At 40.7% G+C, this 16,488-nt stretch overlaps 1 protein-coding gene across 1 annotated transcript; it reads right to left on the reverse strand.

The window, feature by feature from the left end:
- Positions 1 to 304: 304 nt before the first annotated feature.
- Positions 305 to 9,105, reverse strand: LOC121300885 (R3H domain-containing protein 4-like). Its single transcript, XM_041229848.1, has 8 exons — positions 8,896 to 9,105; positions 7,368 to 7,522; positions 6,894 to 7,015; positions 5,188 to 5,314; positions 4,589 to 4,674; positions 4,098 to 4,183; positions 2,980 to 3,035; positions 305 to 1,645 (listed from the first exon to the last, which is right to left on the reverse strand). The coding sequence occupies exons 1-8, from the start codon at positions 8,943 to 8,945 to the stop codon at positions 1,542 to 1,544; spliced, it is 786 nt and encodes a 261-aa protein (XP_041085782.1). The 5' UTR covers positions 8,946 to 9,105; the 3' UTR covers positions 305 to 1,541.
- Between the last annotated feature and the right edge of the window lie 7,383 nt (positions 9,106 to 16,488).

Raw genomic sequence — 16,488 nt, forward strand, 5'->3', positions numbered from 1 at the left:
ACCCGGCTTCTTAGAGATATTGGATTCAGTGGACAGGAATTGCAGCATATAGTGAAGGCTCCATCTGAGGAGACAGACAGTAGTAGCAACTGGCTTTGGTGGAGGAAAGAGGCTGGTTGGAGTGATGGAGAAAGTATCACCCTAGTGTGTGCTCTACCAAATAAAAGTGTTGTGTAAATAGCCAATATCCAACCAACATCCCCTTACTTTTGATCATCACATGGATCTGAAACATGGCTTTTAGTATGAGTTTGAAAACAATTAGTTCAGAACAGTTATAAAGTAATCACAAAGCTAACAAAAATAAATGGGATCCAGTTTATTTTTTATAATAGAAAGCCACTTAAATAATACACTTAACATGACCACAAATGGTTTTAATATAAGAAAAAGCCCCTTTTGGTATTTATAAACAATCAATGGGGACCACTAATGGTCACGGAGAAACATTCTGAAAGGTCAGAAGGCTAGTACACTTTGGGACTATAATATTGTACACAAAACAGCTAAAAACACAAACTTTGGTAACTTTACATTATTGTCCTTAAATGCATCATTAAACAAATTACTAAAATCAGTTCTTTGCCTGAAATGAGCCCATGGAAGAAATATCCATGGTAGCACCAAAGAGAACATATATACCCACATATACACAGACAAAATTATATATATTTTTTATATATATATGACACACACACGCATACATACATAAGGCGTAATGGTTCACATGTTAATGGCTTACATGTAACAACTAAAAGTGTACCAACTATCAGCCATGATTGATCGTTTTCCTTTTGAAATTAATAATTTGGGGTACACTTGTTTCTTGTATATAGACACAATTTTCTTTCCGAAAAGAAAACGCACCCAATAATGTGAAGAAATTAAAAAATGTGGACATTTAAGTGTCTTGTATTAAGTAGTCATATTGGTTAGGGCCAGGTTATAGGAGACGTTCATGCCCAATATTACTGGAACTTACAACTGCAGACCTGTGGTTCGCCTACTGCTGTGCTTTCAAATAGAAAATATTTGTAGATTTATACGTCAATGTTCTACTCCTTTATTCATGGAACTGACCCCATTTTGGGTTACTGATTACAGTAAGGGTCTCTTGTAGATGTCAAACATCTGCAAGGGTGGACTGATCAATTTGCCTGCCCTGCAGCACCTAGTTTTGTTATTATAACTACTTGGAAATGCATTACAAACCAATCAGGCCTGTACTAGATCAGCTCTGAACTGGTCATGAGGTATTGATTGCAGGGATTGTGCTACTAGTAACTAGTTATTTATAAACACTGCTGACCGATAAATTCATTGGGTAATTTAAAAAATGTGAGATCAATCACCGGCAACAGAAGCAGATACACCCATGCTCTAGATAACAAGGGCTTTCTTTATCCTACAATCAAGATAAAAGATAATTCCGACTGTACAATACTTCGACTGTGGTTTAGTAAAGGTATCCCCTGAATGCGCAGAGGCTGGCAGAGCAGCTGCATGTGAAGGCTAGAGGTTTGTTTGGAAAAGGCTCTCTGTCAGCACATCTGTTCCAGGTAGGCAGACAAGAGCAAACCTGGAGGCAGGAATTCCTCCTGTTTATTCACCACTTCAGTCTGTCTCTTCCCATCGCAGTCAGAACCTGTTTAAAAGAGAAGCAGCCTAATTGATCAATATCAATTCAAACAACTAAAATAACAAGTCAGTTTTATTCTGATTATGGTATAAATGTTGCAAATGCTATTAAGTTAAGAAACTTCAAAGACTTTTGCTCTATCAAACAGAAGTGACACAGGCACCTTGGAAAAGGATCCAAATGTTCAGTCCTGCTGATCACTGATTAATTCCAGTTTTGCATTTGGTTGCCTCTCAGCACACTGTCCATTTAGAGTCCTATTTTTATCCCAAAACCCTTGACTAAAAGGCCATTACTTTGTATTCATTAACGTCCTTAAATCTCAGTTCTCTTCAGAATGTTTTTTTTTTCTTGTTCTTTACTTAAATCTGCATTAAATTAAATGGCTTTGTTAATATAAAATGCAATGGATAATTGGGAACACAAACAATCTGAAAAGCTGTCCTGCCATCAGTTGTTCTTTGTATTCTTGAACAGATTGTTCCTTCATTTAACTGTATTGCTACCTGACTTATTCAACTAACTACCACACAGACATACAAACTATTTATATACAAGCTAAGGGAAAAGCTAATTTTCATAAGGGAAAAAATAAATATCGAAATTTACTCCTTCTGGACAATTTAATCTGGCAACTGCTGAACATTTTTAAGCAGTTTTCATCAAGTTGCTTTCGATATGCTCAATAGCTAAACAGTATATTCCATTTGAAGAAGTGCTTCTGTAGATATAGGAGAGATAGGGTGCAAGGAAATACCCCCAGATTCTAATACTCTCATTAACTTGTGCCAAGAATGTCCTTTTCATTATAACTGAATAAACATTTCACTGGATATATTTAAAATGTGTGACATACAGAGAGTAAGATGGATGAACGGACAGACAGCCTCTATATACCCGGGATTATTACGCACTCAATAAGGTCCTAAGCAAGCTTCATCACAACAGACCCTTATAGAGATAAGCAAAACTCTAGGAGTATGACATACATATGCATGACCCCCGGCAAGTAAGAAAATGGCTTTTGAAACCTTGGTTAGCACACCTTTAGAGTAATGAATGTTGCCCATTTTTGCCAGTTAATTAAAAAACACTTCTGTAGGCTTCAGACAGTATTGGTGGTAGTCCTAAAGTCTTCATCCACATACCTGGTTTATGGGTTCATATACAAAAACTATTGTTCATAATGCCGTCAAGATCCCCTGTATCAGGCATTTCAGCTTGATAATGGACCCTTGCCATTCATTCATTTATTAGAAGTGTTTGATTATTAAGCTGCAATGCCCGCTTGGTTTAATGCTTTAATTGAAAAGCAACTCAGGAATCACAGATATACTCACTTGCAGAGACAAGGTCCATATACTGGCAGATAGCATGGAGCAGCAATCTCTCATAGCTAGAAAATAAATAAATACAAATTATATTATATATTATACATCCACGTTTGTCTAAAGTGTTAACAGGTTTCTTTTTAGACTGTTTAATAGGCTTAATCAACTAAGTATTTGTAAAAATAGTCTTCACTCAATTTCTTAGTAGTGTACAAAAACAGCTATAAATGAAATGAAGAAGTTAACGCTAAGAGACGCCACGGGTAAAGTCCCTGTTACAAGACAAGTTCCGTCACTGACTTCTCGGGCACATGCGTGATACTACAGGGGCAGCTCAGACGCTTGGCAGAGACGGGCCGCCAGCCAGTTGGTTTCACAGGGAGGCCCGGCTGGGGATTGGCTGGCTGAGGATCCCCGATTGGCTGGTGGGGTGCGTCCAGGTGAGCACTTGAGACTTTAAAAAGAGGATTGCACTACACACCTTTGTTTTTTGTCCAGGTGAACCGGGGCAAGAATGAGAGAGAAAGAACCAACTTGGATCGGCTACCAGACTAAATCGCTAGGAGAGCTCGGGGAGCGTGAACTAGCTCAACAGTACAAATTCTGCTTGGTACATCTGTGTCACTGTTAACTGAGACTACAGAAACACGTACAACTAGGAGAATCGTACTGCAGTGTGCAGAGCTGTAGGCTCTGGGAGCGGGACCATCCTTTTAGTGGAGGTATCGCTTGGCTGCCTGTAGACCAACTTAATTTTTTTAAGCTGTGTTTTCAGTTTTATTTTTGCACCTAGTTGTTGCTGTTTGTCCTGTTCCTTTATTTACACCCCACTTTGTACTCAGTTGCCCGTGACCTTACCGTTGCTGGTACCATCACGTGGTTTCCCATCTGGTCTCATCTCAAACTAGATGCTACCGTTATTGGTACTCTAGCAGAAGCATCTTGAAATTACAACCAAAAGGCAAAAAAGGACTGTCCAATCTAAATAAATCTGTTTACCTGCGTGGCGTGGTCAAACACAGGCTCTGTGTGACTCTCCCGTGTGTCAGCCCCTCTCTTACAGTCAATACTATAATAAGAGAAAAGAGTTTCGAGATGTCTAAAGTTCTGAATCTGCTGATACAAACCTGCTCTCCAGTACTGCCTTGAAAACAGACTGCGGCTGTGCTGAGAAAAAAACCATCAGCTTCTCCTCTAGGAACTCCAGTGTACCCTGGGTCAGGAAAGAGGGGAACGCATCACTGATCCACCAACTGCTTCTATCATCACTTAAGGCTGTTTCACAGTCAAAATGTGAACAACCCGTTACAGGAGTTGAGAAATTCAAAATCTGTGCTAGATCCTACTACTTCACCTGGTAAAATAGTTTGATATTCTTGGCTGTTGTAATACAATTCATTATAGCTAAACTATTGTTCTGAGTAGAAAGATACCCCACCAAAAAAACTGCCTTTGCCCATGCTTCAGAATGGGGCAAGTGTTTATGTTTGAGACATCTAAATCAGAATTCATTACTGGTTGGTTCTCCACTATATCTCCCCTGCCATATGAACGGCGAGTTACATGAACAGGGGTGCGGCCCCAGTGTCGGCTCGAGCCGTGTAAGATTGCTGCTCACCATTGGGATTTGCTTGCGCTTCAGTGCAGCTCGCAGTCTCCGGTCAATTCTCTGGAAGCTGTCTTTGGGGGTGTAGGCAGGGTACTCTGCCAGGAGGGAATCATAAATCGAACTTTAGTACACCTCTATACTAAAACCCATTTAAATCTACCCCTCATCTATATCTATTTTATGCCAGAATTGTGGGTACTGTTTACAGCTTTCTTTATAGCAAGTAGTATGTGTACTTTCTCAGAAACCAGCTTTCCAGCATAGAAACAGATAGCTTCCTTTGTTTTAATGCTTTAAAATCAAAATGCATTTGTGCTAGAACGTGTCTATTTTAAAACTGCAAGTTTGATACATTGGTGCAAAATGGAATTATTTTGTTAAGTACAATTACTTTAAAGTAAATCTTTCTAATGTTTATTTTGGGGTGGGGTGGTGTGGCAGGTCAGGAGGAGAGGGGGTTGACCCACTAACTACCATCACTACATACAATGAAAATTTGCCCACAAAAGTTTTATGCATTTAGATCCGCAGCCTCAAAAGGTTCAGACATTATGGTAACTGGTTAATTCAGTTTTCACTAATGAATCTATATCTCTAGGTTTTCCTACCTTCTCTTTGGTCATTCTCTGCTTTCTCTGGAAGCTTCGTGCTGCGTTTTCTCTTGGCCTCTTCTTCCAGATAGACCAGTAGTTTCTCTTGCTCCTCCCCAGAGCGGTTCATGAAGTCATTCCACAGCTAAAAAAAGAGCGGAGGCACAAAGTTCAGAGACAGGGAGAAGGACGAGGGAATGTGGACACCAAGTACATGCTTCAAAAGAGAGTAGCAGTTAGTGTGGAGATTCTAGGAATCTGGTGAAGAGCCCTGCACTTTTTTGGTAATGGTAAAAAACAAAAGCTGAGAAAATGTAAAAGGAATCCCATTTCATTAAGAGCAAAATAAATCAATCTGTTTTGAAGACCATTAAGTTGGAAGTTAAGGTAAAACTATGTCAAATAGACAAATGTTTCAACGAGAGACTAATCACCATAAAACAGCTGGGGTTAAATGCTTTGAAGAACTACCAGGGACGCAACTACACCACGGCCCAGCCTCTGGGGGGAGGGGCCCAGCACTGAGTTAATTCTTTTTTTTCTGAGCCCATTTTAAATGACTAAAAGTAAAAAATATTGAGGTGCCATGTAATCTACTGAGATTAGAAAAATAAAACGCAGCAATGTAGTATTGGCGGACTGTTAATCAAAACACAAATTTGCAAATCATACCTAACAGACTGTCTGTCTGGAGGCAGGACGTAGAATGAACGCTCTGGCAATAGGTCAGTGTTGCTAAGGTCATGTGATTCTCTGCTTGCAGATGTGATACCGACAACGGATGGTAAAAATTCAGTCTTTAAAAAAAAAATACATGCTTTTGAGATATTAATTTAAGTGTGTTCATTAATTTCTTTGCTTATGGGCCAAGTTCTGAGATGCAGACGCATGCTTTTTTATAGAAACATTTTAATTCTAACTTTTGATAACACTCATTTAGAAATCCAACTGATGCCTATGATTAAGAAGTTTTGTGACTAACTTGAAGTTGTTTTAATATTAACTAAATTGAGTTATTAATCAAATTGATTGATTTTGTTACATTATTTATTAAATGTTTGGATATACTGTTACTTGATTGATTACTGTCTTGTTCACAGTCCTCAAATAACATAATATGTTTTCTTGTAAAATAAAAAAATATATACACATGTTTTTGAGCAATTCAAATTTTGCTGGTCATTATTTTCAAAAGGTTTTCTTTACGTTGTGCTGCAGCTTTTTTTGTTTTGTTTAAAACCCTGATCCTGGTTCCACACGGTGAGCAGGTTTTTAATTTCTTTTACAAAACACAGGTTTGTTGTACAGGTAGCGTGGATGGTCCTGGTCCTTTGGCTTTTTATTTGCCTCGAGGTGTGTCAGCTGACCCCTTTTATTGCAAGACACTCCGCCAGGACACGTCCACCAGCTGGTCAAGGAACCAAAGCCAAAGAATCGTCAGCTGAGACTCCCTGTAAACAAACTCAGCTGGCAATGCGTCACAGGCAAAGTGTTTGGCTCTCTAATAACCCTTCACACACAAAAAAAAAACCTCAAATGAAAATGAACAAAACATATTTTCATGCACACTCGTTTTTCATATCTGTTGAGGACTTACACACTCAAAAGTGACTCTCTCTCATTCTAGAACAGAAACAATTTGAAGAATCTTTAATAAGTCAACCTGATGTCAGTATACATTTCATCACTATGATCAAATGCTGTTCCAACCCCACCCAGCGTACCCGCACATAGTTCCCATTGGTGCAGGCCTCTGTGAAGATGGAGGGGGGTGCTGTGTACTCACTCTCCTCCTCTTCATCCTTTGAGCACTCTTCTTTCTCCAGCAGGTTTGCCAGGTAGCGAGCTGGTAAGGGACAGGGAAAGAGGAAGCATTGGGATAACTAAGGCTATACTACTGGGTAGCCAGCTTTAAAGCCATTTCCTTATTTTTATTAGCATTCTCATTGCTTATCGAATGGTGCTATTAAGGATTAGAAAACCTTGCTTAGGATAATGTTTCTATTGATGCTTGTAAAGTAAATTCCCATCAGAACTGTTTAGAGTAAAGGACAGACAGTTTCTTCTATATGAGATTAAAAGGCATTACTGTCTGGTAGTTAACTAAGGTGAGAGTGACTGTACAGACAACGTGAAGAGGAAGGAAGGCTGTATTGCAAAGCAGTTTCCAAAGCACAGCAGTAGAGGCCAACACTCACTGTTCTCCAGTCTGCGCTGGCTCTTGCGCCCCTTAGCTTTGGGGGTGAGGTCAGAGTTGCGGATCGCCTGGTTGATGAAATACTGCTTCCTTCTGGCCAGGGACCCTCGCTTTGAAGGGGAGGATGGCAATGATGAGCAGCAGTCATCAATCAGACTAAAAAAAAAAACAGTCCTGGTAATCAACATTGCAGAAAACTATTTGAAATCAGGTTTGAATGATGTCTGCGTTGTGTGCAGCTGGTACTAGTCATCGCGAGCCTCACACTGTAGGACAGTGCAGTCAGGATAACGTTTGCTGCACAGGAAGTACAGTTGCAGAGTGGTGGGAGGATACATTGGCTTTATGAAAATAAAGTCTGGTTTACAAAGATTTGGGTTTCAATCTGTTATCTGAAAATGGGGTTCACCTTATTCTGCAAGGGGGTGGGGCTTTTTTCACTTTAGTTGTATTCTACCAAACATGATCGATAACACAAATTACACATGTGTAAAACTCATTGTAATTCATTACAGACCCCTTACACTATAACTAATTATTTGTAAGCTGCTGTATATAAAAAATAAATTTAATTAAAGGAGACATTTCAAATCAGCCGTTTCAAGATATAGCTCAATTTACATAACGTATATTACACAATAACTTTTCGGGACTACACATAACGCACAAGCGAGGAGTGGACTACTAGCTCCAAATTATATTTTCTTTTAACACGGAAACATGCTTTTCCTTCGTCTAGTCCACTGTGACGTCAAGATTTGCCAGCTGGTTGTGAGCCCCGTCCTAACTGACGTTCTACTTTAAGAATGGAGAAAAGGTGTCATCACTCGATCTGGAATAGGGTATTAAACCGTCAATCACTCAGGTTCTTTTTATTATAACCAGTCAACTAAAAAATGCAACAATAATAATAATAATAATAATCTGGCAAAGCGCCGGTGTAATTGTACTGTTAAATACATTTAAAACTATTTCATTGTACAAATAAATAACAAACATGTTTATCCAAGCACGTACTTGTTTATTGATAGGCTTTTTATTAAAAACAATACATACCTATATTGTCCAAAATATGTTTTTTTTTTTAAAATACCGGTATGTACTTAGTGTAAAACTCCTCAAAACAATATTTACTTTGCTACACGTTTACTGAATAGTAAATTGTTGACGTATCACAATTGTATTTTCTTTAAAACATGCATTAATTAACACAAAACACCAAACAACACCGCCAGCCGAACAGCATACATTACACGACTGCTGGACTTCAATCCAAAATGGCGTCGCCAAACAACAAATAAATCTAATACTGTCTTTTATGGAAGCAAAGGACAAGGACTGCAGTGACGACTTGAAGGCAACATTATACACATATTTTTTTTTTCATAAATACATTATTGACGTTTTTAAGTGGTGACATTATTGGTTTTATATCAAACGTAGTCTGAGGAAAATCGAACAACAAATTCCACCCTTCAGTTATATTTTTCCATATCAAACAAGTGTGTTTGCTTCTTTCATTTACTTACAGATAATCCTCTTCCGGGATACTGCCATTGTTGTTATTTAATACAACCATTACGCAGAGAGGTGACTGCTGCACATAACAGAGTTATTGATATTTTAAAGTATAAACGACTTTTTATTGTATGTATGTATCTATCTAAACAGTATGTGCTGATTCTTACAGAAACCGCAGCAGCCCTTTCCTTTCACCTCCCGTTCCTACTGAGGGAAGTGAGGTCATTCCAGCAGGGCGTGCAAATTTGAAGGGGAAGCGCTTCTCTGCGGATATTTGCTAGTTAGGTGTGAGAAATGGCTTCCGTCTTTTTTAAAACTAATGGTACCAACACATTTTTTTCTTAAGAGTCAAATTATAAATATATTTTATTATTATTATCATTATTATTATTATTATTTACTTATCTTTTGATGTTAGCAGTGTTTGTTGGTGGTTCTTGCTAATTGGTGCTTTGACTTTCAGTTAAGGAGCTGTTCTTGTAGGCTAGCTAGCGCCTGCACCATCTACTGTAGTGGTTACCAACATCGTCCTAGGGACCTCACCACCACCCCCATCCCAGTGTGCTGGTTTTCATTTCAAGTAATTGAGCTCTCAGTTACTTAACTAGATATGTCATTGAACTGATAATTTGCTTAATTAGACTTTTTTTTTATTGTGTTCAGCTCTTAAATAGTTGCAGAGTTCGAGTTACTTATAAAATGTTATACCTAACTTAAATCTTCAACTGTTTAAGAGCTGAACACAATAAATAAAAAGGTCTAATTAAGCAAATAATCAGTTCAACTATGGGTATTGTTAAGTAATTGAGAATTCAGATGGAATGAAAACCAGCAGCCACAGGAGATCCCCCTGGCCAGGGTTGGGAACCACTGCTCTAGTGTATAGCGGGGTGTTGCACCAACACTAAAGGAAACTTTTTTTTGCAAAGTGGCAAATCACTAGATGGCGCTAGCTGTTACTTCTAAAGAGACACATTGCCTGATCAAGTCTAGGTTATGTATATCTATGGCAGGCAGAGGGTTGGGTTAGGCTACTCATAAAATCCCCCTATTGATGAAACAATTTCCCCCTATTTTCAGACTTTTCCCCCTATTTAAACAATACCTGTATTGGAAAGGGGGAGCTGCGTAGATAGTATTTACCAACCTAGGATTCAAAAATAATTCAGGTGTTGCTGTAATTAACTCAAATATCAGGCACTAAGAAAGTTTTCTAAGGTGTCCTGGCTGCTAGAAATGCTGGCAATGTGGCTTGTGGATTTCTGGAGTGTATGTGTGGTTGGCTGAAAGATCCTGCAATCTTGTCCCCTCCACTGCAAGCCATCTTTAACATCCAGGAGGTATCCTGACTTCACTGACTGACAAAAAAAGAAAAAAAAAAAAAAGAAAAAGAAACAAAAACAGAAAAAAGAAAAAAAAAAAAAAAAAAAAAAAAGAAACAAAAAAAAAGAAGGACTTAGAACATTGGAGGTGACGTTCGATCTTTAACATCCAGGAGGTATCCTGACTTCACTGACTGACAGCCTTGAGAAGGCAGAGCCAAGGGTGATTAAAGAGTTAATGACTCCTGTATATTTTGTGTTCTTTGTCAGTGTTTTTAGATAATTTAATAAATGGTATCATTATTTATGAGACATTGTTAAAATGCAGTACATTTTTTTCATTAAGCAACTGTCATATGTTTGTTTGTTAATAATAATAACAACAACAACAACATAGTACGGAATTTCTCTGAAAATATGTTCTGTAAATCAAGACCCATGCAAAATGTACACGTTACCTATAATATTCAATGCAGTGGAGGAGTGTGCATGTGTGGATGGGGAGGAGTCAAGCGCAAGGCGGGACTTATGGTAAAAGACATGTAGTATTGGCTACTGCAGTAGGCCATCACTGTCAGAAGGCAGGGTTAATATTTTTTAAATATCATGACAACACTTTTTTGTAATAGGGCATATTATTTTGTACTGACCTATAAAAGACATTAAAAATGTTACAAAAATTTCCTTTTTTCATTTAAGAAACATAGCTAGACTGAGAGGTGTGCTTTCCAAGCAGAATGCAGAGAGATTGATGCATGCTTTTATATCTTCAAGGATTGATGATTGTAACAGCCTTTTTGCAGATATTAGTGACAATGCTATATCTCGGCTGCAACTTGTACAGAATGCTGCTGCAAGAGTTTTAACTAGGAGTAAGAAACAAGATCATATCACCCCTGTGCTGGCGTCCTTGCATTGGCTCCCTGTTCGATTTAGGATAGATTTTAAGGTGCTATTATTAACTTATAAGGCTCTAAATGGCTTAGCTCCACCCTGTTTAAAGCTACATTGAACCAAAATTATGGAACAACTTGCCTAATACTATAAAGGAAGCTCCTTCTGCCGATGCTTTTAAATCTTGTTTAAAAACACACTTGTATAGCTTGGCTTCCGCAAGTTTTTAAAGTGATATTCTCTACGCTGAAGACAGTTCTTAATGACTTTCGTTGTAGGTTTGGGGTCGTTGTCATGCTGCAGAATAAATTTGGGGCCAATCAGATGTTATTCATATCATACTCAAGCTTTTGAATAGCGCAAATGTGTAACAGGATTTTTTTTTTTCTTTTCAAAATTATGTTTATGGGTCTGTGACAGAAATATAATGATTCTTGGTTGTAAATATCCCTTCCGAACTGTGAGGGTGCTAAGCAGTGAGAACAAAGTTCTTTGGATGGGCTGATCTGACAGTTCTTTACCTGGGTCAGGAAGTCGGCCAGTCTGAAAGAAGGTGAGACTCCTTTGCAAGAACGTATTGACCTGGAAGGGAAGCGAAGTGGCAACCGCAGATTGGAGAAGCGGTTGCACTTGTTTACCAAGGGGTCATGCATGAAACTGGCCGAGGATTATGAGGACTCCCTGGTCTCCGCCTGGACAAGCAGAGCCCCTCCTTTCTCTCCCCTGCCACCACCACCCTCAACACCGGAATCCTCCTAGATCGCAAGCCCCAATGGGCAAACTTGTCTCCTCTTCATGGAGATCAAGGTTGGCCCTCAGCGGTGGTAAAGCTGCTACCCCGGCCTCGTTGCCATACCAGCAACGAGACACACATTTAACCAATGTTCCCATCTTCTCCCCTATCTGTTTTAGATGCAACTGATGCACCAGGCCAGGTCATGCGATGGAGTGTGACGTGGCAGCATGCAATTGGGCATGTGGAGCGGGTAAGCGTGGGGAAAATGGTCAGGAGGGGCCTTGTATTGTTAATGCAGTTTTAGGTAAGGTGACAGCCCACGCATTAGTGGACACAGGGTTAACGCAGCTCTCTTAGGCGGTCTGTCGTGGCAGCCATGAGGCCAGGTGGCGATCTCCTGTGTCTAAGGGGATACGACAACATATCCCACCCTAAAAGTATATTTATTGGTAGGTACCGATAAAATGCCACCTATTAGTGGAAAGGCTACCACACCCAATAATTCTGGGTCGAGACTGGTCAAATTATAAAGAATTGGTTAAATTAATGGCAGTCTCGACCGTACACATAGATGTGGCAGAAAAAAAGAAGTGAACTGGTGATGTGTTTCCTTTTCAAACCGAAATGTTTTCTCCTATTTTCTGTCCTAGAAAAATGAATAATGGGAGGGAGCATCACTAAGACAAGGCTGGGGTCTGGTGGGAGAGCACTCGAATGGTAACAAACACCAGTCAAAAGGAGTTGGAACGCAGTGTGACTGAGAGGGCAAGGCTACTCGGCCATCTAGGGTAGATGCTACTCCAGCCCCTCTCAATATACCGGACATGTGGTACTCAAGTGCAGACATAGTGTGGGACCAACATAATTACCCGTTACTGGTGCAAGCTTGGGGGCAGGTCCTGTCTATTGAAGGTAAGGATGTTGATGGCGCTGGGGCGCTAGTATATCCACACTTCAGTATCAAGGGACAATTACTATATAGGGTAAACCTAACCGTGGGCACAGGACAACCTGTAACACAAATCCACAATTCCCCTGTCTTGTCGGACCGAGGTCATGAGGCTGGTGCATGATATCCCTTTTACGGGGCACCTCAGAGCTGACAAGATAAGGGAGCGGATATTGGCTCGATTCTATACTGATGTGTCGAGATATGTAGCCACATGCCCAGACTGCCAGCGAATAGTGCCAGGTCGAGTGCGCCTCACCCCTTTGGTTCCACTGCCGATTATTTCCACTCCTTTTGAACGCATTGCAATGGACATAGTGGGCCCTTTGCTACTTTCTGATTCCAGGTATACGCATATATTAGTAGTGGTAGATTATGCAACGTGATACCCGGAAGCAGTTCCATTGAGGTCCACTAATGCCGCTGCAATAGCCACAGAGTTAGTACAGATTATGGCTATAGTAGGGATCCCCAAGGAGATCTTGACTGATCATGGAATCAACTTTCTGTCTAACTCTTATGGCAGGTATATAAAATATAAAAAGTAGGTCCCATCAGGACGTCTATTTATCATCCACAGATGGATGATTTAGTAGAACGTTTTAATCAGACCTTGAAGCAGATGCTGACGTTTTGTAACGCAAGAGCAAAAACATTGGGCATTGCTTCTTCCCTACCTCCTTTTTGCAGTGAGAGAGGTGCCACAGAGTTCGACAGGGTTCTCCCCCTTTCTGCTCTTGTGTGGCTGACAGCCTCGCGGCATTCTCGATCTGTTCAGAGAGAGGGGTGGGAGGATCACAAAGGCTCATCAAAAAACATAGTGAAGCATGTGCTCCTACTTAGAGATTGCCTGGATTTGGTTAGTTGTTTGGCTCAGGACAACTTCAAATCAGCTCAGGACCGGCAACAGCAGCATTACATAAAAATGAATTAATTCGGACCTTTACACCTGGAGACAAGGTAATGCTGCTGCTTCCCTCCTCAAAATCAAAACTGTGTGCTAAATGGCCGTATGAGGTGATTCGGGCTATAGGGAAAGTAAATTATGAAATTAGACAGCCTGATCACCGGAAAGAACGTGAAATTTACCATGTTAATTTGTTAAAGCCCTGGCAGGCAAGGGAGGTCTTATTTATCGCCCCAGGCAATATGGAGGATGATTTAGGCCTCTGTCCAGAGACCCTGAGCGCAAGAGCGATTCCTATGGGGGAACAATTGGTTCCGGATCAGCAAAGAGAGCTGTGTAAGCTTATTGAGAATGTTTTTTTTGACGTGCCCGGCAGAACAAACAGACCTTATGTGTGGATTTCAGAAAGGTAAACGCTATTTCTAAGTTCGATGCATATCCCATGCCTCGGAATGACAAACTTTTAGACAGACTGGGAAAAGTGAGGTTTATTTACACTCTGGACCTGACAAAGGGATACTGGCAAATCCCTTTAACCCGCAGCTCCAGAGAGAAAACCGCATTTTCAACACCAGAAGGGCTGTTCCACTTTAAAACCATGCCATTTGGGCTACATGGTGCACCCACTGCCTTTCAGAGACTGATGGACCAGGTTTTACGCCCACATCATGAATATGCAGCAGCGTATATTGATGATGTGGTGATTTACAGCTCCACCTGGCGAGAGCATTTGGCTAGGGTTGCAGCGGTTCTTCAGTCTCTAAGGGCAGCCCGGCTGACAGCTAACTTGAGGAAATGTGCGTTTGCCAAAACAGAGACTCAATATTTGGGATTTTTAATGGGGAATGGAAGGGTGAGACCTGTGGTCATCAAAATCCAGGCTTTGGTTGATGCAGCGATCCCCAAAACCAAGACTCAGGTGAGGTCACTACTGGGCTTAGCCGGTTATTACCACTGCTTCATCCGAGTATGCCACAGTGGTTAACCCGTTAGTCGACCTCACTGAAAAGAGTGCTCCAAATTTAAATAAATGGTCAGCTAAGTGTCAGTTGACGTTTGATACTATTAAGCATAGACTTTGCCAGGCCCCCACTCTTATCACACCGGACTTCACCAAGAGATTCATCCTCCACACCAACGCATCGGATGTAGGTTTGGGTGCAGTCTTGTCCCAAAAAGTAGCTGGAGGAGAACACCCAATATTGTACCGGAGCAAAAAAATGTTACCTCGGGAACGCAACTACTCCGTAGTCGAAAAAGAGTGTTTGGCCATTAAATGGACTACTCACTCTTTACGATACTACCTGCTGGAACACTCATTTGATCTGGTCACAGACCACGCCCCACTCACGTGGTTAAGCACAATGAAGGACAGCAATGCCCGGATAACTCTGTGGTATCTGGCATTGCAGCCCTTCATGTACCATATGGTTCACCGTGCGGGGAAAGACCACCAAAATGCGAATTACTTTTCCCGGGAGGGGGGAGTAATGGGAAAGGTAGATTTTGCCGAGTGTTCCTGGTGGGATATGAGACAGAAATACAATGAGTTCTGGTGATAAATCTTCCTCCCGACCTATGAGGGCGCTAAAGAATGAGAGGAGAAGTATCTGGAAGGGCTGGCCTGACAGTTCGTTTCCGGGACCGGGAAGTGGGTCAGCCTGGAAAGAAGCAAGACTCTGTTGTAAGACCGTATTGACTTGAAAGGTAAACAAGGGGCAGCTGCAAGTAATAAGGCAGCTGCAACCGTTTACCTAGATATCATGCGGGGTTACATATAGGGGCCAGGGTAACGCTGATCTTTTCCTTCGTTTGGGTAAACGTTTGGAGAGAGAAGGAGCGAGAGAGGAACTCTCAGTAATTAAAAGAGAAATATGTGTTGTGTGTGTGTATTGTTACCTGTCTGTGTTTTGTCACTGTAGACAGTTAAAGCACTTCTCCGGAGCTGTCGGAAAAAGGGTCAGCACTATCTGAAGCACCACTACATTCCACACAAACCTGTGTCTGCACCGAGCAACTGCACGTCTGCACGCACCCAGGACTGGTGGCCGCGTCTTGTGTTTTTGTTCGGGACTGTGCCCAGTTTTTGTTATCCCCACGCTTTACACATTGTTGTGTATAGCCGGGGATTTATTATTTAACGGTCACCAGACCTGGATTACCAATTAAAGCACCTTGTTCACTGAAATACCGTTGTCTGTTCATCACTCCTGCACCGCATCACCGCTACACCTGTTCCCCTTATCAACCACTTTGCCACACAGAGATTTAGGATTTTTAACGGGGAATGGAAATCCAGGCTTTGGTAAACGCAGCGATCCCCAAAACCAAGAAACAGGTGAGGTTGCTACTGGGATTAGCCAGTTATTACCACCACATACAGAAAGCAAATATATAGTACTTCAACTTACAAAAACACATTGTAAAAATTACAACAACAGATGAATAAGTACAGAACAGCTGGAGCTGGGGGATTAGTTGTTCATCTGACCTCACTCAGACACAGCTACTTTCTATAAATATATAGAAAATATTTAACGAGCAAGTCTTCTTACAAGTATAGTACTAACAGTATACAAAATATGAGTATTTGGACACAGTGACTTTGCAGTTGTGTCCTGCTACGGCTACATTGAAGTATTGCCTACTGCAGTTTGTGTTATTTTATATGATTTTTTTTTTTCCAGAAATGTCAAAAGTTATAGATTTTGAACTGCTCGCCCATTATCATTGAGAGCAAAGCATATATAAATCCAGAATTCCAGGCACTTTCTCCTGAGGAAAACTCACCAC

Source organism: Polyodon spathula, chromosome 26 (assembly GCF_017654505.1).
Source record: "Polyodon spathula isolate WHYD16114869_AA chromosome 26, ASM1765450v1, whole genome shotgun sequence".
Lineage (NCBI taxonomy): Eukaryota > Metazoa > Chordata > Actinopteri > Acipenseriformes > Polyodontidae > Polyodon > Polyodon spathula.